The sequence below is a fragment of the Nuphar pumila genome, chromosome 10 (genome assembly GCF_984573655.1).
Source record: "Nuphar pumila chromosome 10, dmNupPumi1.hap1.1, whole genome shotgun sequence".
Taxonomy (NCBI): Eukaryota; Viridiplantae; Streptophyta; class Magnoliopsida; order Nymphaeales; family Nymphaeaceae; genus Nuphar; species Nuphar pumila.
Window position 1 is genome coordinate 8,229,005 of NC_143258.1, and position 24,126 is coordinate 8,253,130.

General features: G+C 39.8%; 1 protein-coding gene across 2 annotated transcripts; it reads right to left on the minus strand.

The window, feature by feature from the left end:
* Positions 1 to 4,757: 4,757 nt before the first annotated feature.
* Positions 4,758 to 22,089, minus strand: LOC149823430 (psbP-like protein 1, chloroplastic). Of its 2 annotated transcripts, XM_090020048.1 has the most exons (9): positions 21,993 to 22,024; positions 21,875 to 21,909; positions 21,699 to 21,786; positions 19,655 to 19,735; positions 19,451 to 19,533; positions 19,164 to 19,286; positions 18,956 to 19,027; positions 6,812 to 6,908; positions 4,758 to 5,131 (listed from the first exon to the last, which is right to left on the minus strand). In XM_090020048.1, the coding sequence occupies exons 2-9, from the start codon at positions 21,899 to 21,901 to the stop codon at positions 5,028 to 5,030; spliced, it is 675 nt and encodes a 224-aa protein (XP_089876174.1). In that variant the 5' UTR covers positions 21,902 to 21,909; positions 21,993 to 22,024; the 3' UTR covers positions 4,758 to 5,027. The 2 variants fall into 2 exon arrangements, with proteins under 2 accessions (XP_089876174.1, XP_089876175.1); XM_090020049.1 differs by lacking the exon at positions 6,812 to 6,908 and having other exon boundaries at positions 21,875 to 22,089.
* Positions 22,090 to 24,126: the final 2,037 nt, after the last annotated feature.

Consider the following 24,126-nt stretch of genomic DNA (forward strand, 5'->3'; position numbering starts at 1 on the left):
TGGTCGCCCTGCAAGTCCCAATCCATTCAATCGGAAGATCACGCCATTTGCAGCATGCTCTATCCCTTATCTCCCAACACAGCTGGTTGAAGGTTGCCTAGAGATCACATGCCTTACCTCTGAATATGTGCTGATTTCTTTCCAACCAAACAAGCTTCCAAGCAAACAAGATCCAAATATGCCAAATGAAAAGCCAACGGAATCCCTTAGATTTCAGGTGCGATCAATACATTCCTCAGGAAGGATATACTGTCCTAATTTGCAAATATATCAAACCAAGCTTTACTTGACAATGTATGGCAAAAACTGCATATCCAAAAAAAGGTGAGAAGCACTCTCTTCCTCACAAAAGCACAGTGAGCATCAACTGGCAAGGTGAAAACTTTCTTTTCAGTCTCATTTTTGTATTTAACGCATCAGAAAGAATCATCCAACCCATAAGAGACTTTATTGGCGGTAAGCCAGCCCCCAATACGGAATGATTTGGGAGCCAAGAGAGACTTTGAGGGCCTATGAAAAGGTAGAGAGGATGTCGAGAAGTTACCATCACTAGTGAGAAGCCAAACATCTGAATCCAGGTTCATAAGAGTCGACCATTGCTGAAATTCCAAATTGGAGGGTTCCTGCAAAATAATATCCCACGTCTCCCCTCTACTTGACCAAAAGTCGCTCGCGTTACCATACTTGGCACGGACCCCATCACAAAGGATCGAAAATAAATCATTAAAGTTTATTTTCCCCACACTAAACATCATGTCAAAACAAAGTTACATTACCTCTTCCCGCGATTACCCGGATGGCTTGGTTAAAGGAATCCAATGCCATGCTCCAACCTTTCCAAATCTCGGACCTATTCTTCCCTTTATAATTTTTGGTCCAATTCCATGACCAACCCTCCAAGTCAAATTTTTTTGAGAAAATAGTCTACCCTTCCTCTCACTGATAATCCATAGCCATTTAGACAATAGGGTTGTGTTGAACCGGCCCAAGTTATGAATACCCAAACCACCCATATCCATATGTTGTGAGATAAGTGCCCAATTGATGAGCGCTTTAGTTTTTTCATAAGAGATTCATGCCAAATGAATCTTTAAAACAAAGAGTTGAATCGCTTTTCAACCTTCTTTGGAATCTTAAACATTTTAAAAAAGTGGAGCACAAAACAAGATATGTTAAAACGAATAAGATTGATTCTTCCCGCTCTAGAGAGTAAACAGGAAGCAGAAGACTGAATTTTTTGTTTCATTTTATCTTCCACAATGCTCCAATATGATTCTCTAGAGATCCCAAGTAGAGCCGTAGGCCCAAATACTTTACTGATAAGGATTCTGCTTCACAATTAAAAATTGTTGAAGTCAACCATTGAAAGTTCTCAAAAGGGTCATTAAACACCATAACTTGACACTTTCCCTCATTCATACGTAATCCAGAGATTTTAGAAAAACACTTAAAAATCACCCATAAAGCCTACATATTTTCTCGGTAGCCTCTCAAATTCAATAAATCGTCGGTAAAAAAAGGTGAAAAATAGTCACCGAATCCGACACCTTTCATGAATGTCACCAAGTTGACTATCAATATGCATATATCCTTTGTGGCAAGGTCGAAGCTGGTGTACCCCCGAGCGAGCCAACCTAGTGTTCACGTAGAACATTCCTTGACATCTGTCAAGGATCTTGAACAACACAATAAGGAACGACTTGGTTCATTTGCCAGCCGCTGGCTGCGGGGAATTGAGATTAGGTGAAATGTGATTGCACACTTTTAGTGTGCTGTTGCACCCCATTACCCATGGGCCCCACAACTGACAGCCACCCTAAAGTTGGCAGGCGATCGGATTCAGAAGCACACTAAAAAGTGTGAAATCACATTGCATCATCCTCCCTCAGATGCGACAAGCCATTGCAATGGTTTGGTTTATGAATAAGCCAAGTTTGTCATCAATCATGTCTCATATTATGTATCTTTCATGATTTGCTGATACGGTATTGAGATATTAAAGGCAACTTTGCACTCCAAGACGGTCCTCACAGACGTGTTTCTAGCTAGGGAGGTCTGTACTGCTGCCTTTGGCTTACTTTTTTTTGTTTATTTCATTCTTTCTCACCAAATCATTTGACATATTTGTCGGAGGAAAATTGTCTGGATGCAAAACGAAAGATTGACTCTGAATATTGATGTTTTCCTTCAATAGGCTGATTAACATTTTGTAGTTGGAACTTATAATGGTTTGTGTTTAATGTAGATTACAATGAATTTTCAGCTTTAGTTCTTGTTGGTGATGATGATTCAACGCAAATACTATTTTTCAGTTTTTGTGAAGCATGCACTTGCTAAATGAAATGCATTAAAAAATAATAAAATGTTTTGGTGTAAAAAATTGCAGACATGTGCTTCGAACCTTACCAATTCACATTCTGCAAAAGATGAGGAAGTGCAATTCCTTAGACAACGCTGAAGAATGCATTTTCCTCTCGTTTTTATTGGACATAGGTTCGACATTTCTTACAATTCACCAAACAAAATAGCCGATTCTATCCAGTGGGTCATTTATTTCATTGAGCAAACAAGTCAAATGTTCAGTTTTGCATTCCCAAGGAGCATGCTATACAAGTGTTCAAATAATTTGAATTCAATGTCTATGCTTTTTGGCAAAGTTTAGGCATATTTGTACAAGTTTTTTTAAATTGTTTTATTTCCATTAAAATTGATTGGAAGACATTTGATTGGTATGGTCCAAGCATTGGTCCTATACCAATCATAATGTGGTACAAATTCTGGTAAGAACAAGGGTCCAGATTCTTTATAGTATAATCTAACATTTGCTCATTCATTCCCATCCAATTAAAATGTGTTTGCAAATCAGGTGAAGATGCATCAAACCACAGCCAGGTTGATGGGAGAAGCTAACAACTATGAGTCAGTGTTGTTAAAAGCACGCCTTGAGGCGCAAAAGGCACTCCTCGCCTTGAGGTGAGGCCCTTTGTGCCTCAAGGCGCCAGCCTAATGCGTGAATAAGAAGAAGAAGAAGGTTTTTATAGTTTTTTTTTAATCAGATTTTTTAATCCTGTTATGCTGTGTAGTTTTTTTCACAACTATATAATTTGTTTCTAAGTTATATAATTAGTTTCTCAATTATATAATCAGTTTCTCGTTTACTTTTACATGTTAATCTCATATTTTTTAGTATTTATTTGAGATTTTTTATTTCTTATTAGTTGTTGCTTTATCAATAAAGCATTTTTTTATTTATTTGTAATTTTAGATATTTTTATAGTTTTTTTAAGTTTTCAAAATTTTTTTTTTGAGGTTTATGCTTTATGCCTTGCCTCAGTTTTTGGTGGAGCACCTCGCTATGCCTCAATGTTTTTTCACAACATTGCTATGAGTTCAGTTGATCCGACTGTGTCAAAATGCAGAGAAGCAGTAGAGATGACATGAGGTGGAAACACTATCACTAGCAGATGGTATCCTGTAATCCACTTTCAGGCATTGTGTTTCCTTTGATATATGCACCTTTAGCAATGTATTGTGTACGTCTAGTTTTTATTAATCACATGTGCTCCTTGTTCTTTTTACAACAACAACAACTACGCCTTCATCCCAAAACAATTGGGGCCGGCGATATGAACCAAAAAAGAAAATCATTTTGGGTCTTCCACATGAATCCTTCTCCTCCAATCATTTCTAACCAATGTCATGTCATCGGTGAGGTTCAAAGCATTCATATCCTTTCCTATCACCTCCATCCATGTCTTCCTAGGCCTACCCCGACCTCTTTTAACTAATATATTTTCCCATTTCTCCATCCTTCTAACTGGAGCTCCTTGTTCTTTTTATTAATTATAAAATGATGGCCTATGTTTGCTGTCAAACCAGTTATTTTCATAGTGAAAACACAAACTATAGCATGCAGAAGCTGAAGATCGCTCTTGGTGGTTATTCTTGATGCTGGGAAGAGTAACATGAGCACATTTTTTTTCAGATAGTGATGCAGGATCGAAGCATGATCATCCAGGTCTAGGATCCATTTGGATCTATTTATTTCCTTTAGAATTTTTGTTAGATTTAAATTGAATATTGGATTGGCTTTTGTTTTATAGTTAGGTATTTGATCCATCTCGGATCTATATTATATTAGGCTTTTGGCTTTCGTCTATGAACATTCTTTGTAGATGCTTTTATTTTCAGAAAGATGGAATGTATTATGAAGAATTTTCTGCTTATTTCCCATAGATCCATAGCTTAGAATAGATTAAGGTAGTGTAGGCATAGATTGGAGCATAGTTTTCCATGAATCGGGCAACTGATTTGCATCAGGTAGTATAAGGGAAACCATGAATCGGGCAACTGCTTTCTAGTTGTACCTCCCAAATGTCTTATGAAATTTTCATTTGTTCTATGAAAAGTTTTCTTAATTCCAGAAAATGTCAGAAAACTTGGCATCAGAATGTTCTGATGAGGGAGGAAGAAATGTGTTTTAAGGAAATATCAAAAAGTTTGGGACACATAAAATTTCTAAAAATTAAGAAATATACAAGCATATAGAATCATGAAATTATGAAAATATGTTAATACGCCAATAATATCACAATAAAATTGTTAATAGGTGAAATTATATAAATATTGCATGTTTCACAATTACATCAGCTTTTGAAATTATCAGGATAAAAACCACAGATTTTAAAATGTCGCGGAGATTTGTGTCTGGTTTGAAGCATGCCCTAAGATACATGATCCAGCTTGTTTGCAAAAAGTTTTCTGTGAATTTTTTTTCCACATTCTGATGATAAAACTGTTAATTCAGAAGGTTACAATTTAACATATCATAGAACTGAATCACCTGTACACAAAAAAAAAATACAAGAAAGCTTACAACAGTGCATGCATGCTGCTGCACTTTTAGTATAGCTTGTGATGATACAAATAATGCCTCTTAACAGCTCAGAAACAGCCGTGCTGTAATCAAGTCAACCTCAACAATGTTTTGTTGCAAAGAAAAAGAGAAAGGGGGAGGAAGGTATAAGTTAAACAGTAACAATTTTGAAGGAATCCACAAGGGTGTGTAATTTGTCTTTCATCTTATCCCACCTCCTTTCATTAGCTCCTGTTGTCAGAGTGTAAAACTTACCTGCAAGAAAGTGTATATCATAATAAAGAAATTTGCTATAACATGCCCCCCCCCCCCCCCCCCCCCCCCACACACACACACACACGCTCGTGCTAACTTGTGCTTCTGTGTGTTTGTGTGTGCTCCAAACTGTAGGAATGTTGCCATTATTTTTGTACAGGAAAGAAGTTCAAGCATTTTTTTTAATTGTCAAACGAAAGAAACAGGGCAACATTTCTGCTAGTGCGCTTGTAAAATCCATTTCCACAAAAGGATCAGTGGATCCTGTGAAAAGTAGTTTAAGTGACCACATGAAATCAATGGCCTTCCTGACCAGCTGCTGAAGTCAGGAACCAGATGGGACTGCCTATTCTAGAGTGTTTCTCATGAAGAATATTGACCTCACAGAGGATGTGAACGATGGCTTTAGTGTGTATTATCCAAAATGTGGGCATTGTTATCAGGGGAACAGAAAGGGGAAAAACAAAAACAAAAAGAAAGTTGTATCATGCTTCCAGTCATCTAAGCACTTCTAAGGAAAAACTTCTTAAATCCATTTATGTAGACTATAATTTTCCAAGACCTATGCCCACATGGACTCCGCACACCTGGTCAGGGTGCGGCTCAATTGTCCTCAGTTGAAAGGAGATCCCGAGTTCAAAACCTGAGGGGTGCATCCCGTGTACAAGGCAAAGCAGAAGGGAAACCTTTTTCTGGTGGGTGGGGAGAGTTCCCATGGAGTTTTACACTAAGGGCACCAAAACAGGGCATGGTCAATGTGATACCTCTCAGCCTGTAATAGGAACATCCAAAAAAAATTTGTGGTTTCTTCCTATCACTAAAAAAAATCCAATACATATACTTTTCTTTTTTAATAATTCAAAATTTTAAAACTTTTTATTTTTCCTTTTCAATAATTTTATCCCACATAAAATAACCAAATGAAATTCCAAAATGTGACCAGTCATTATGTCGAAATCCAAACAAAAATTTCAGACTCCCGTTACAAAGATGGATGATTGCACCAAACAGAAGGCTATGGAGCAACATCAACTTCCATTTAACTAGTACATTCACCATGAAATGCAGGAAAATGGGGTGGTTCTAAAAATAATGACTCACAAATTGTAGCCTAGATGAAATATGCTAAATTCTAATCATCTGTGTTAAGTCTGTGACACTTTCGATTAAGTTGATGCTCATGGACGGCTACAAGAGAATGCAGCTGTCTACTAAGGTAGAAGAAGAATAAGAGAAACAATCACTTTCCATGAAAGTAAGAATCCAACTGCCTACAAAGTTGGAACAACATCCACCTAATGAATCACAGAAAAAGTGATAAGATTGCAGCTAGCTGTTCTGTTCCTACATGTCTAGAATAGTATCAAAAAATACATGAAACCCGGTCTCCTGAAATGTTGTGAAGCGATAATATTAGCTGCTTACAATTTTGATGGTGAAATGATGTCTGGGTCTTGCACCTCACCAATTGAATGGCTATTGAAATTTAAGCAAGGATCTGCCTCTATCTCTTGCAGACGACACAAAATAGAACAAATTGCAAGAAAAATATTTGACCCTCAAACACATTGGAAATTTGAAATACTACAAAGAAACATTAAGAAGCAAAACTGATTAAAAGAAAAGGAAGATGGCCTTTTCCAGACACTTTTTGAACAAAAACAGGGAATGGATTTGTACCATTGCCGATAGAGATGGAGCCAAGAGCATGGCGGGTATAGTTTGGAGCCTCAGCAATAAACTCAAAGGTGTAGTATGATCTCCCATCAACAACATGCTGCATAAGAAAAAATATGTAGTAATCTCTACTTACAAAGGCCCATGATGAATCATACACCACCAAAGCAGAAGCTCTGAGTCAATAAGTTCTTATTTTTACTAGAATTCTTGCTTGATGTCATTTGAGAAAAGATGCAGCAAGACCTAGAATATTATCTTGCATAAAGTCTAACTATAAGCAAGGAAAGATGACTCTTAAATTACTGAACTACACAAGAGCACTAGCGTGCAGGATATCTAATCTAAATGAGCTTAGGAAATATCTCCCAGAAATGTGCAGAATGTTGAAATCACAAAAGGTCTTGTAATGAACTGAGATAACTCAGGCAGCATCTAGCTAGAATATGGATATATATACAGAAGCATCCATGCTTGCAGCAAAAAAACATATCTAAGGACTACTGAAATAGCAAATAGTAGCCAAGATCAGCATATGGGAGGGTAAACTGGCTACAAGTTCAAAAATGATGACCATCACAGAACTACAACAAAGTGCTGAGCAGTGTAATCCTGAAAACGTGAAAATGCACACAAACATCGGCAGGAAGGTCACTCAGGTAAAATCTTGTAAGCAGGTAAGATTTTCAGAATTAAGGTTTTATACAATGCTTAAGTAACTAATAGGAACAGTGTGTAACAAGGATGCCAACAAACTCAGCCACATGAAAATAAAAGAACATTTTTTTATGAAAGTCTTTTCATCAGAATGTAATAAACTCAACAGTCTAGAATAGAATGCAACCGATGCCATTTACGTGAAAGATCAAATATGAATAAAGGTGTATCTGGAAAATGTTTGAAGCTCTTCATATTCCATCTTCAGCATGGTAACAACTGGCTGCTCAAAAATAAAATTTTATGAACTGACATAATATTTAAGCTCAATCACTTGTTCACCAAATACAAGACATACATAAATTCTGAGCAATGATGTATGCTAGTAATCTAGGTTAAGATCCACTTAGTCACTAAGCTAGAAAAACATCATGCCCAGGCCAATGAAAGATAACAAGACATGATTGTAAGCTAGAAGCATGCCACTCTCAAGTACATTTCTTACACAGGAATGAGAAAATGAGACTACAAATTATGCGAAGAGCAGATATATTCACATTTTCATATAAATTATAATAAAAGTTGGCATCCCATGAAACATTATTCATGATTTACCAAAAGGGTAAATGGCCAAGGGCATCATCCATAGCAAACTAAGGAAATGAAACCAAAGGCTAAACAAAGTTCAAACTATGTAATTGCAAACTAGTGATGCCTTTTTCAGCTATCCAAACCAATATTGGAAGCACCCATGGAGATCTCAAGCTTGCTAAAAGAATGCAATTTCTTACCAAAAGCACAGCCACTCATACACAAGGATGGTCATTAGGAACCAGACTTGGATATTACTGGGGAAAGGTCTGGCCCAGAATAATATTCAGTTTGAAACTGAACCCAAGTATCTTACTTAAAGTACATATCTTAGGTACCATCTACGGTATAGAAGTCAGGTTTGGGCTCTTAGTTTCTCAGCCAAACATAAACCCAAACTGATCATACATTATCCAGATTAGGGTGAATCCAAATGTGTCGGGTCAGGGTACCTGATGCCCTGGCAGCCTACATGCAGATACACAAACACAAATACGTGCTAACCTCCTGGCATCCAGTGTGCATCAAAATGACCACCAATTCCTTTTGCCCAATAACAAATTCTGAAACACCATTAGTGCATATTTGCATCAATTTACACCAAGGAGTCAAGGACCCTTTAGTTTGTGTATATGAGTTAGAAGGTATAAATTTGAAGAGAACTTATTGATGTTTACAAAACTCTACGGAAGTTAACAATGCCACACGCTATTTTCTGTGCATGTGCATGCTAACATCTACGGCCTTCATATTGCATCAAATGTCAACCAAATCCTTTTTCAATAACAAACCATGGAATCATTCTTGCGAGTACTTACGTCAATGTCATCAAGGGTATTTCAGTACATTCATACAGAATACACAATAAATATGAGTTGAATTTCTGAAGTATAATTAACAGATACACTTTTTATGTAATTTTTTTAACTATCCCATTGGTGACAATGTATGTATGGACCACCATGCCATGTTAAAAGTTCATTATGTGCAAAAAAGATTTAGTCAACTTGTTAGCATGCACTAACTTTATGAATGTTAATGAATATATGTTGCATGTGTGTAGGGAGCTGTGCAACATGGATACTTCTAATGACCAGCATACCCATGTTGCTGTTGGCAGTTCAGAGTTCTGGTGCTGGGCGCTTCCACATATCGTGTATACTCTCTCTCTCTCTCTCTCTCTCTCTCTCTATATATATATATATATATATATATATATATATATATATATATATATAGAGAGAGAGAGAGAGAGAGAGGTCTATTTCACATGTTCATGCTTATATTTCAGAGTGATGTTGGACAATCATGAAACATGATGAGGTCAATGACCTTCATGTTACAAAGAAACTTTCAATCTATTTCCTCAACCAACATTTGTGAAATTTTCTGTGATGGGAGTGCTTATAGATGGATGGTTGTGCAAGTGGTGGTCTGTTTCAATCTATTTCCTCAACCAAGATGTTCACTTTTCTGTAATGGAGTGCTGGTAGATGGATGGTTCTGCAAGTGGTGGCCTGTACATGCAGTATTTTTTTCTTCAAACCACAAAGTGGGAAGCTATGTCACAGGGATTCGGCCAACCAGGTGCCGCACCCGCGTCGACGCGACGCAGGTGCGCGTGCGGGTGCGGCACCCGGTGTGGTCGCACCCAAGGTCATTTTTGTTCAGTTTTTAGACTAAAAAAAATCCCCGATCAAAAGGGTTGCGAAGAGGAGGATTAGGGCAAATTTTTTTTGCCCTAATCCTCCCTTCCTCTCCTCCTGAAGCCGAACCTCTCCGCCGGACCCCAATGCCGCCGACGACCGCTCCGCCGGACCTCTCCAAGTATGCCCCCGACTCCCTTTGCTCTCCTCCTCTTCTCTCCGACTCCCTCTGCTCTCCTCCTCTCCTCTCTGTCTTCCCTCTTGCCCTCTTAGAATGTCGGGGAGGGGCCTGACGTCATCGTGGCTGCGAGCGGTGCTAATTTGCCACGAGGTGCTTGGGTGCTCGGCTTCTCAACATGTCCATCGTGCACATGGTTGTGTGCATGGCTTGTGCTTCTTGGGTCTCTGTGTTTGCTTTCCCTTTGCCGCAGCGGAATCGTGTCCCTACTCGGTGCTAACAGCTCAACTGCAAGGTTCCTTGTGCAACTTGGCAGAGGGCTTGGACATGCGGTTTGGCAGGCCACACTGCAGCGTGATGTTGTTGTTCGTTCCCTTGCCGCTATGTGGGCTTTCGGATGTTCGGTATGTGTCGGCTCAGGTGGGGAGCCAAAACGGCTCTCCTTCCTGCACTGATATTTTCAATGTTAGAATCGATGGATGACGCTTCGCAGTTGCGCGGCCTTCGGGCCAGTGCTGTGACGTTTACGAGGGATGCTACCTAGTTGATCCTGCCAGTAGTCATATGCTTGTCTCAAAGATTAAGTCATGCATGTGTAAGTATGAACTAATTCAGACTGTGAAACTGCAAATGGCTCATTAAATCAATTATAGTTTGTTTGATGGAACCTGCTACTCGGATAACCATAGTAAAGCTAGAGCTAATACGTGCACCAAAGCCCGACTTCTGGAAGGGCTGCATTTATTAGATAAAAGGCCACATAGCGGGGAGGTAGTGACAATACATAACAATATCGGGCTCTTCTAGTTTGGTAATTCGAATGAGTACAATCTAAACCCCTTAACGAATATCCATTGAAGGGCAAGTCTGGTGCTAGCAGTCACGGTTATTCCAGCTCCAATAGTGTATATTTGAGTTGTTGCAGTTAAAAAGCTCGTAGTTGGATTTTGGGTTGGGCCGACCGGTCCACCTCTAGTCGGTATTTATATATACATACTACTGCTATATTTTTTAGAACTTATTGTATATGTTATTGACTTTTGATGCAGGGCAGGATGAACCTAGACCATACCGCAAGACCCGTGACCCGGATCCAGATGAGGCTTTTAAAAGCCCCATCTAGGGTTGTGTGCAGGGCAGAGACTTTTTTTGAAGAATAGCTGCACCCTTTCTTTTTTTTCAGCATTGTTCTTTTTTTCCAGTCGTTCTTTCATTTGCTTAATACTGTTCAGAGCTTTGTCTTTTAGTCTTCTTTAATATTCAGCATATGGTTCATTTAACATTTGATTACAAATAAAATCAGCCTCACCTTCGCGGTGGGCATTGCTATTTCTTTTCTTGTTCTGTGCACGACTGTGTGGGTCGTGTGTCTTTCCCAGCAGCCATCAAGAGCTCGTGAGGGCTGTATCATCAAAGAGTCGTGCCTTCATCGCCACCAGCAAGGATCGTCAAGCCACGAGGGAGCCGACACCCCCACTGCATCAAAGTGGTATCAGAGCCAGCGCCTTTCCCCTCGTCAGCAAGATGGTTTCAGAGGTGAGGGGCGATCCGGCGACGGAAATCGAGCAGGAGGATGTCGGCAACACAGACCCAATGTTGCGGATGATGGAGATGATGACGAAGATACAGGAAAACGTGTTGCGTATCAGCCGGGACGTGTCAAGCATATCACGGCGACTTGATGGGGTCAAAGGACAAGTCGCCGCCCTTGAGTCACCGGTGGAGCCATCCGCGACCTCACTGCAAAGGATGGGTACTGAGTTGGAGGTCGTAGTAGACGCGGAAGCAGTCCAGCCGACGCCCTTTCAGCCCGACTATGTCGCTGTCCCGCAACCAGCATTCCCCCCCCCCCCATTCCTGGCTTCGACAACAGGGTGTCACACGCGGTTGGTACCCTCCATCTGAACCAGGAAAATAGGGCAGGGCAACCCCACGTCGCGGGTGCAGTACTGCCCTGGCCTCGAGTCACGGGGGTTGCGCCGCAAGCAAGGTTGGGCTTGCAGGACCCCAGTGTCACGCCGGGTCCTGCCACAGGCCTGGGTCCGAGTGTGCCCCAGCCCAAGTTTCGATTTCCTGTGGGTCTACCGCAGGTCGGGTTTGGTCTGCAGGACCCCAGCATCGCGCGGGACCCTGCTGCAGGCCCCAGCACAACGACCCGACCCGGGAAAGAGCTTCTCCTCCCTCCTGGTCCCGCGCGCAGAAGGCTTGCGGCAACCAACCAGCGGGTGGACCCGTGTGGATGGGTCTGAACCCGAGAGGGTCCGAGCCGGAACATTTTTCAGCGGGACCCAGGCCTGGGTCTCGGGGACCACCCTTTGGGTCCCTGGGAACGGGTCCGGGATCCGAACCCCCTTACCCAACCAACCCATTTGGGTTTGGTTCGGGGTTCATCCTGAATCAAACCCAACCCCTTATTTTTGAACCCCAAAATGGATCCAATACCGACCCAAATTTGTATGGGACCCGGACGGAGCTCCAGTTTGATTTTGAGACAGGTCAAAACCAGACCCACAATCATATGGATCGCGGATCGAGTTCAAACCAAGCCTCTTATCCCCACAACTCGATCATCGATCCAACCTATCCATATCTGGGTTCGACGAGTAGTTTAGGAATAGACCTGATCCACATCCCATCGGGCAAATCAACCCAACAATATACCAACCAGACCCTAGATCCAAACCAAAATCAACCCAACTCTGATCCAAAATCCAATACCGTATCCGACCCAACTCCAGTATCCTAACCCAAACCCATTATATGTCATTCCTACCCACCTAGAACCCGAGACCCATCTACCTTACCTTGGACCTTCTGTCATTCCGGTGCCCCAATGCCGGCCACAGCTCGCTCCCGCCCTCGGGCCAGCCAAACTGAGGCAGATCCAGTAGGGACCGGCGCAACCTGAGCATCGACCACACGTCGTCGGAGTCCAATAGCGCCAGCAGCCAGGCGAGCAAAACCGCGATGATGGAGCACTGTGGGACGATGATACTTTTTGGAACGAGTACCCCGCAGGCATGGTAGAGGCCCGTCAGCAGAGAGCACCAGAGCGCCCCTCCACGTACGGGGTGAAGTTGGAGCTTCCAGAGTTTGCAGGTCGGTTCGACGCGGAGCAGTTCTTCGACTGATCTTATGTCGTCCAGTTCTTCTTTGACTACCACGATTAGCTGAGCACCGTCGTGTCTCCCTAGCCTACACTCGGTTGAGAGGCCTAGCACAGACGTGGTGGGTTGAGTTGCAGAAGTCGCGAAAACGGCAAGGACTAGAGCGCGTGCAATCATGGGAGGAGATGCAGAGGTTGATGCAGTCTAAGGTCGTGTCGTCAGATCACGCTGAGAGGGCCTACAAGGAGTACCTGACCCTGCGTCAAGGCACCAGTATTGTGGCAGAGTACATCGCTGAGTTTCATCGTCTTTCCCTACGAGTGCAGATCGAGGAGACCGCCCGCCAGCAAGTCACTAGGTATATTTCTGGTCTCCGTCCTGCTATTTTTGACGACTTCAATTGTATCACAGTTGAGTCATTGGATCAGGCCAGTAGTTATGCCATGAATGTGGAGGAAAAACTGAAAACAAGGCAAGAACATAGGACTTCCCTTAGTGACTAGTTTAGTCAACCCAAGTCGAGTTTCCCACCCAAGAGAGTGAGCTCCCCTAGGAAAGAAGACTCAAAGTCCACCCCAGGAGTCGACCCTAGCAAACCCGATCAGTCTGGACCCGCATACCACACCAGATCCAAGGGTAAACCCAGTGAGTCCATTGTTCGTTGTTTTAGGTGTCAAGAGTTAGGTCATATTGCGTCCAAGTGTCCCACCATGAGTAAGAACACCCATCTAGTAGAGGGCATTGTTGAGTCTGCGTCCGATAGTGAGAGCGAGGGTGAGTCGTTTGTTGAGGGGAATGATGAGGTGAAAGTCGTAGAGTTCGATGGCAGCATCAAAAATTTGTTAACTATCCGTCATGTGTTGACCACGTCCCGAGAGTCGGGCCCCACAAAATGGTTGTAAAATAATATTTTTAGGACCCGGAGCAACTGTGAGGGACGTGCGTGTGATGTTATCATTGATACTGGAGCGTGCGAGAATATGGTGTCCGAGAGTGTCGTGTCTACCTTGAACCTAAAAACGGAAAAATTGTCCCAACCTTATAAAATAGCATGATTCAAGAAAGGCAACGAGGTGCCCATCACCCTGCATTGTCTAGTTCGGTTCTTCATGGGGGAGCATTACCACAATGAAGTGTGGTGTGACGTTGCGCCCATGAGTGCGTGTCACATCCTATTGGGATGTCCCTGGCAGTTTGACCGTAAGACCATCCATGATGGTCGTAGGAATACATACACATTTGTCTTTAAGGGTCATAGGATAGTTCTCCTTCCCACCAAGGAGACCGAGTTGTCCCGGCTAGCGGGCCTATCTGACCGATCTTCCCTCCTTGGGCTGCCTGAAACTTGGCACCTTTCTCCTACATTTAATGTGTTTGATCTATATGCTTACTGTGGAGACAACAAGTCGTCAGAGCCGACTTCTTTTCCACCAGGGGAGAATGATGCAGGGCAGGATGGACCCAGACCATACCGCAAGACCCGTGACCCGGATCCAGATGAGGCTTTTAAAAGCCCCATCTAGGGTTGCGTGCAGGGCAGAGACTTTTTTTGAAGAATAGCCGCACCCTTTCTTTTTGCTCAGCATTGTTCTTTTTTTCCAATCGTTCTTTCGTTTGCTTAATACTGTTCAGAGCTTTGTCTTTTAGTCTTCTTTAATATTCAGCATATGTTTCATTTAACATTAGATTAAAAATAAAATCAGCCTCACCTTCGTAGTGGGCATTGCTATTTCTTTTATTGTTCTGTGCACGACTGTGTGGGTCGTGTGTCTTTCCCAGCAGCCATCAAGAGCTCGTGAGGGTTGTATCATCAAAGAGTCGTGCCTTCATCGCCACCAGCAAGGATCGTCAAGCCACGAGGAAGCCGACACCCCCACTGCATCAACTTTGAACTTAATATTATAAATCTTGATTGTGTACATAATTGATTGATTTTAATATAAGTTATAACTTTTTTTGTGTTTTCAGCACAAAAATGACGGATAAAGGAAAATGACTTGTGTCATCCTCATCCCCACATGTGAGTTCTGCAGCTAGTGTTGTTGATAGTTGTAGTGGGAGTGATGATGCGGGGCCACTTTGGGTACATGTAGATAAGCTTGCAAAAACTAGAAGAGAAAGTGGTGGAAACAAGAGATTTCGATGCAAGCTCAGTGAAAGAGATTTTGTTGGGTCTTACACAAGAGTTAAGGCTTATTTATTGAAAATACCAAAGCATGGCATTTCAGGATGCAGAAGAGTCGATGAGGCAATACAAAAACAATACAAGAAAATACAAGATGAATATGAGAAGAGAAAGACAATGAGCGATTCTTGTGCAATTAATGTGTCATTGTTTAGCCACCAAAAAGATGCTAAAAAAAGAAGTGAATGTAGGTGGTAAAGGAATGATACAAGCATCATTCAATACATATGGAAGGGAGGAGATGCATAGAAAGTAGAGAGGTATTTTTATTCTAGTTCACTCCCATTTAATGCAGCTAGAAATCCTTATTGGAGGGATTTAGTTACTTCTTTGGCAAATTGTAATTTGAGTGGCTATATACCTCCGAGTTCAGAAAAACTACGAACCACACTTCATGTAGAACAGAGGGCAAATGTTGAGAGATTGCTAGAAATTTAAAAATATTCATGGGAGCAAAATGGAGTTTCCATTGTTTATGATGGGTGGACAGATATTCAAAGGCGTCCACTAATCAATTTCATTGCTTCTTCGCTTAGTGACCCAGTATTCTTGAAAGCGGTTGATGCATCTGGGGAATATAAAAATGCTGAGTATTTGAAGGGGTTGTTTATAGAAGTAATAAAAAAAGTGGATGATTAGAAAGTAGTACCAATCATTACAAACAACGCTCCAGTTTGTAAAAGTGCAACATTGAGTTTAAAGAGTGAGTATCCTCATATTTTTTAGACTCCTTGTGTAGCACACAGCTTGAATCTGGTCCTCAAGAGCATCTGCAACCTCAAAAAAGAAGAAAATTCACCAGCATATGCTCTATGTTCATGGATTGAGGAATTAGAAAAAAATGTCAAAAGTATTACGAATTTTGTTATCAACCATCATCACGCTAATGCTATATTTAATAGGCATTCTGACCTGAAATTGTTGAAGGTCGCTGAAACACGTTTTGCGTCCATCATTGTGATGGTGAAGAGGATTAAGGAAGTGAAGAATGCTTTGGTTAGCATGGTGACTGATGAGAATTGGACAGTCTATCGTGCTGATGATGATGCCAAGGCTCAAGAAATTAAAAAATTTATTGATGATGATGAGTTTTGGGACAGAGTCGTATATTTCATTCAATTTACTCAACCTATTTGGGAAATATTGAGAGAAGTTGATAAGGATGAGCTCATGCTTCACAAAGTTTATGAAAGGTGAGATAATATGATTGAAAAAATACAAGTTGTAGTTTTCAAGCATGAAGGAAAAAATCCTGCATTTGATGATTCAGAATTTTTTAACCATATTCATTCAGTTTTAGTCAGAAGATGGGATAAGAGCAACGCTCCTTTGCATTGCATGGCATATTCTCTTAATCCAAAAATATTATGCAAAAAAGTGGCAGGAAAGTGATATTGGTCGTGTCCCTCCAAATTTAGACCCAAGCTATCAAGGCATAGAAATATGTGTATGACAAGACTTTATACAGAATCACATATTCTAAATCGGGTCACACAAGAGTTTGAAAATTTTGCATCTTCGAGATTATATGGACATGCATTACTCGCGAGAGAAGAGGATAATATAGATCCTATTACATGGTGGTCAATATTTGGATCAGAAACACCTCTACTCCAACGTCTTGCATTGAGATTACTATCTCAGCCTGCTAGTTCAGCCTGTTATGAAAGAAATTGGAGCACATATTCTCAAATCAACAACATGAAGAGAAACAAACGCACGAACAAGCGTGCAGAGGATTTAGTATATGTTCATTCAAATCTTCGACTAATTTCACGAACCAATGATGAATACAAGTACTAATTTGTTCTCTTAGTTATTTAATTATTTTTTAATTTTTTCATTTAAATATACTTGTATTTAACATTTCCAAATTTGGTTTGTAATGCAGACATGGATCATCCAAATTTTGAGATATAAATCTAGAAGAGTGTGACTTAGATGGAAAGCATGATTTCAACATTACAAACATGGATTTATTTGAGTCCAGTCTTCCTTCTTAGGATGCATTTGATGATGAAGAAGAAAATTATTAGGATCTATTACCTCATCGTCATATACGTTGGGTAGGATATACTTTTGGTATGTAATTATGCATTTTTTGCTTCTTTTGTTAGTATACTATACAGTCTATACTATATAATTTACTTCTTTTCTGCTTTACTTATTTGATTATTTTTATAATTGTGGTGTTGGTTTTTATGATGTAGTCTTATAGAATAGAATTGTAGATTGTTAATTTGATTTATTGCATGCATGATGAATTGATTTGATGATATTGTGATAATTGTTTTTTATTTCATTAGTGTTAATGTTGTTAACTGATAAAACTTAAAAATTATATCATATATATATATATATATATATATATATTGCCGCACCCCCGTACCCAAGGTTTCTGAAAGTGTCGCACCCCCGCACCCGCACCCATGTGACATAGTTGGCAAGGAAAATCCTAAAAAACCTCATAATTTCACCATTGTTCTTTAGGCATTTCTCTATGGCGCAATCTCTATCATTGATCTACAAGTGAATAGAATTTCCTATCCTTGGTGGACATTTTCTTTCACTATTTCATCCCAAGTGATGATATGCTCTATCAAAAATGACTCAAATACAAATTTATTGGTATTGGTTAGCTTTGGCATCAATGGGATCATAGGGTGTTCAACATCTTATTTTACTCCCTCTCTATTGTTATGCCACAATCCCATAAATAAAGAAGAGAATGTGTGCAAGACTAACATTTTATCTGAGACAGCATCTTCTTGGAGATCTTACAATTAGCTTGCTAACTTCATGGAATCAGAACCTAGTACAAATAATTACTTTTTTATTATTTCTCTATATGGTCTTATGGGCAATTATAGGGTTCAAATTGTTGTTAGAATCTCCAAATACTGTAGAACTATATTATTGCTTGAGATGTTAGCCTTCTAGCCACATACACAGCCTCAACAAAATTTATGTTGTTTGCCCCTCAATGTTTATTTACTTACAGGATTGCATTAGTTTTCACAGTTATTAAAATAGGTTTCCCATCCAACCATGTAAGTTCAAGCCAGGTAAATCATAAACATAACGTAATGAGATCTATTCACTGATCAATTGAAAAAGAAAGCACAAAAGTATGAAATAGTAACCTAAAACAAAATGAGAATTAAATTCCATCACTGTAAAGAACCACCAAAAGCATATGATAAATTCCTCATAGTGTAAAAAAAGACATGATCCATTACCTTCAAGTGTCAGAGTTCAGATATGAAAATTGATCAACCAAACTCCATTTCTCCCATACAATGACATATAAGCAAAGGAAGTGGAAGATACAGATAATTCAAAGAGGCTCTCAGGGATATGAGCATTCCCATAGTACAATTTTGAATTAGATACTCATCAGATCCATTCAAAATATCTCATAGAAACCAAAATCAAGATTGCGCCAAATAATCCAATCCAATTCGATCAGTGAGTTTGATAAAAACAGGGTAAGGAATCCACATCTCAAAGAATGATAATTATCTAGAACTTTATTTGGTGGCTTAATGATTTTGTAACATTTTAATATGCACCTATTAGAACAGCAAGACTGTCATTGTGATAGATACTGAAAAGATTCATGTCAAGACTTGTTCAAAGTGGGCAAGGCCACAGGGTAATTGGCAAATGCCATGGAACCTGAATTCAAGCAGCACAAACAACAATCCATTTTATATGGCGTGGACATACATTTGCAAAAAAAAAAATGCATGTAAAATGGCAAAAAGAAAATCTTGTGCTAACCTCAGCTGCCTCAACCAGTTTTGTCTTTTGAGATGAAGGAGATAACACCTTTTTAATCAAGGCCGCAGCAACCTGGACAATCATATAGTATACTTTCATCAGTTTCCTATAGAAATAAGCATTTTTAACTTAAATGGGCAATCACCAATTGTGAGAAATAGTCTGACAAATTTCTTTCAGTGCCCTGTATAGTATGAATATGCCTTGCCTCTTGTGGTGAACCAAGTTCCTTGATATCCTGTCTACTTGTGGAGATCAAGTTGATGCTGACACTTTCCAATGGTTCAATTACATCTTTGAAAACCTTGTCTTGTCCTTTTATAACTACTTCCTGAATGAAAAACCACTTCCACTTTAAAAATTTTAAACCATTCAATAAGAATATGGCTGGCTTCAAAACTGGTGAAAACTGAAAAAGGATATTGCACTAAGAAAGTTTGGCAATAGCCATAATGAAGAAGGGCTTTGGAGAGGCCAAGGTACAAGATGACCGACCTGCCATCCAAAAGGGTAGAAAAACGAATATCCATCTTTGTTGTCAAGTACAGGTTGAAATCCTTTCAGAGTCTCTGCAGCAACTGAGACATATCAAGAGTGTTGTCTTAGGATATGCACCATTTGTTAAGGAACTAATGCACTAAAGTGCAGGAAGGAATACTCCCTTAGAAATAATTTATGTTGCAAAGGAAGACTGCTCACATGAAACAGGTGCCGAGTCAAGTAGAGAAACAGAAGCAGAAATTGCCCCTACTAGAAGTGTTTGACGCCTTCCAACAGCCTCTACAAAAGAAAAGAACAAATAGATGAAATCAAGAAACATGGCCAGACACATTTTGTCTGTTTCCAATATGAGCAGGAAAACATCTCACATGGGAAGGCATTGACCTCCACAAAAGGTTGAAATTTTATCAATTTTCAATTATAAGGATGATCATTAATAGGGAAGCAATCAGGAAGAGTTTATTAGAGAGTCTTCCTTGGTCGTGTGCCAAAGGACAAAAGCAACGTATACGAAATGAAGACCAGTGAAAAGGAAAAAAAAGGAAAAAAAAACTTCTTTGAGAATGCTAGAATATCATGTGGATATAAATGTTAGAAGTATTTCAAGCTAGGAAAAGATACTACATCATATGAGTAAAGATTCTAGGAAGTGCACCACCGAGGTGGTATCCCATGTGGTAAGCGGGGTCCCTGTGCCAAGCTGAAGGCCCAGGTTCGAATCCCTCTGACACATGGGGCTTAAGAGATATCTGGTAGAGGTCTGCCTAACCCCATCTTGCCTATCAAAAAAAAAAAGATTCTAGGAAGTGCACAAACTGTAAAAAAATGATAGAGATAAAGCCATATTCGTCTCAAATTCTAAATGACTGAATACACAGATCAAAGTTTCACAAATGGGGCAAAAGAGAAGAATTTGCAAAACAAAAAGATCTTCTGTATGCTAGAGTTGGTGTTATACATTAAAGAAATTTGATCTATCTAACCATGAGCCAATTAAACATCCAAAACAATGTTATGGTTGAGTGATGCAGAACCACGATGAGATGAATTGAATTGACTATGCAAAGACAATAGGTTGAATGGTCTTATACTGCAGATTCATATAGACCCTTCAAAAATACTTTTCTATAAGCAGGCCATTGGATTTTAAGGTATTTATTGCTATGGCACATTTGCAGTTGCACTTGCTGCATCTTCTAATTATGATTTTACATACAACTACACAAGCCATCTACATGCAGGCCAACAAATTTTCTGCTAGTAGCAAAAGTACATCTCTTGGAGTAGCAAGCATCAGTCAATTGTCTCTTCATGAACAACCTGATAGCAACTGTACAAACATTCTATAGACTATAGGCTTTATCTAGGTTTTGTGAACTTTCAAGCTCAGGAAGAGATGGTTGTAAGAATTCAGTTATCATGACAACTATTAAAGCTCAAGACCATCCTATGTTGTGATTAAACAAGATCAAGTGCAACTTACACCTAATTCATGTAATCATATTTTTCAGTTGGCTTTCTGATTTATAGTGTTTCATGTGGAAGACCCATAATGATTTTCTTTTTTGGTTCATATCGCCGACCCCAATTATTTTGGGATGAAGGCGTAGTTGTTGTTGTTTGTTGTTGTTGTTTCTGATTTATAGTGCATACATTACTCTCCTACCCATAACCACACCACAGATAAAAACTCCTACCTGTGGTCCAGTCCATTAGATGAAGCATTTTGGTCCGGTTCAGACTAATGCAATTACTCCTAAAATCCATGTATCACACCTCAGAAACTATGCCTAACAAGATTAACAGCAAAACTTAAAATCCCCTGTAGTAGGTAATTCCACCACCTCTCCAAAAAAAAAGGTAATTCCACCAATCAACTATTGTGGGCACTGACAACAACAAACGTAACACATCAACAGAAGTAACAATGTACATCATAAACGCTTCAATGGCTGCAGGATGTTACACCTCAGAAATGAACCAACATGCCCAACAGACACGCACGTTATGCATTCCTTCCCAGTACTGTTCAACAGGACGTCACCATGTTCTTGGTCCATAGGTTTTTTTTTTTTGGTACATGATTATAGAACATCATCTACAACCATGTTCCAGGATCACCAACTATAACAAACATTACCTTTCAGTTCAAGATGATGAACCAACATGACCCAACATATCAAAAAATGCACCATAAGAAGGAAACAACAAGTAAATAAACAAGGTCACTGGAAAAACATACCACATTGAATATCCACAACAAGATGCTCCTGTGAACATGCCTTTACAAGACAAGCACCTCTCTTCTTGAAGCAAGGGGCAAAACCCAACTGCCACCCATTGAAAACAAGGAGAAAAAAAAATCTTGATAAATTCCAGTTATTAAGAGAGAGAGAGAGAGAGAGAGAGATGTGGTACCTGAGGGAAAGCGGGCAATGACGCCATTGTCCTTCCTGAATGAAATTGCGGTCGCTTGTTAATTGATTAAAGGCATGAGAAAAAATAGAAAAAAGAAATTGAATACTTTGAAAATTACAAAAAAATGGTGAAAGTGGAAGCGAGCAGCAGATAACATCACAGCAGTTAGGTGGACGAGCGCCTTATCTTTTCCGTTCATAATCTTGGTCATAAAGAAATTGGAAAATCACGTTACTGCCATCCCAAGACATGGCCCTCAAAAATTAAAAAAAGAAAAAAATTGAAATATTTTCTTTGTGATTTTTTTTGAAATATTTTAGAAAAAGGCACCTACGTTTTGGCATATTTACAAAACTGCGCCTAATATTTCAAATATTATATTTGAAACCTAACTTTTGCAAGTAATTCACAAACAGGCGCTCCATGCTACCACCGTTGTGTCAACCTTGGTTTAACAAGGGTTAGTGATCCAAAAAGATGAAATTTCCTAGGAGTACTTTTCACCACCTTCTCACATTCTTCTCAAACGAGCATGACACGCCGATAAAACTTGCCGATCAGGAACTTCTGTCAGTTTCCGGCAAAACATTTTTGCTCACATTTCTCTGTTATTAACCTTTTTTTGCTCTAGCTGTAGGGTTGCATCCGATTTAATCTCTAAAGCCATGTGATCTGCTTAATGAAATGGTGGTGGCAAGTTTATCCTAAATACCCTAATCAGAAAGCCGCAGTTGTTAAGAGGGATTTGAACAAGTGGGGAGATGAGATCGTGTTTTAAGGTTGCATTGTAGGGTATGAAATCCAAGCAGCTGGGTAATGTAACCATGAGTCCAACTTATTGTTTGGAATGAAAGATGGTTGTGGTTCGGCTAATCCAAGGCCGGTTGTAGCAGCTAAATAATGGCTCAGCTTCACCATAGAAAGTGATTCAGTAGCCCAAAGCAATTTTTTTTTATTGTGGAGATGGGTGGTCAATCTCCATTGCAGCATACGAATTCTGCAGAAAGACAAACATGCAGCGAAAGGGGAAAAGAAGGAAAGATTGCAAAAGCAAAAAAAAAAAAGAACAAATGATTGGGTGAAGTAGAAAGAAGCACTGAGGGTGCCTTTCTTTGAAACTTGAAGGGGATAGCTTTTCATCATCGTCTGAGATAATTTCTTCTGAAAAAAAATTTGGGGTTTGAATGGGCATAAATGAAAATCTCACGGTACTTTGGGCGTTTTGCAGAGAACGGTAAAAAGGTAAATTTGTTCAGCACATAACGCTTTCCGTTCCGTCTTCTAATGTGAGTCAGGCGGCTGTTTGAAAACATATTTCTTGGCGGGTAAATGTAAATTCTAAAACATTAGGAAGTTTTTATAAATATGTTAAAATTTATGTACCTTTTTGTAAAAAAAACTATATATTGTTTTGAATTGTGATTGTGATTTTTTTTTTTTTGGTAAAAAGCACTTTCAACAAACCCTTGTATAATTGTTTAGTTATTCACGGCCGGTCCCAAGCTCGGATAAAGGAGGAGGGTTGCGGTAGGCCTGTGACAACCAGCATAAAAACTTAGTCATACCCTATGAATATGAACCAATATGAGAATTTTGTTGGGGCGTTCCCTACTGAGCGACGCGCTGTACTCTATAAGCTCGGAGGTAGTGATAAATGGGCAAGGGTTGCTAGGTCGTCGCCCGAAAGCGACGCGTCACACCGGCGCCCGGGTGTAGTGTCAAATAGGCAAGGGTTCCCTCACTTTGTTGGACGGGTGGGGGTAAAGAAGTTAGTCCAAGACCATAAAATTAGGTTAGCCACTTGGAACATAGGATCTTTAACTGGTAAGTTGGTAGAGTTAGTAGATGTTATGTGTAAGAGAAAGATTGATATTTTATGTTTACAAGAGACGGTAGGTGAGAAAGCAAAAGTGATAAAACCTTGGGGATATAAGATTTGGTAAACAGGAATAAATAGGAATAGAAATGGAGTAGGGATTGTTATGAGTCGTGAATTTATAGATAATGTAGTTGAGGTCCGTAGGAAGGGTGATAGGATTTTACTTATTAAATTAGTATTAGGTTCGAAGATTATTAATATTATTAGTGTTTATGCACCTCAAGTAGGTTTAGATGATTCCATTAAGCGTCAATTTTGGAAAGATTTAGATGGAGTAGTACCAAGGATATCTTATGGAGAAAGGTTTTTCATCGGCGGTGACCTTAATGGGCATGTAGGCATTAGTAGGGATGGATTTGAGAGTATCCATGGA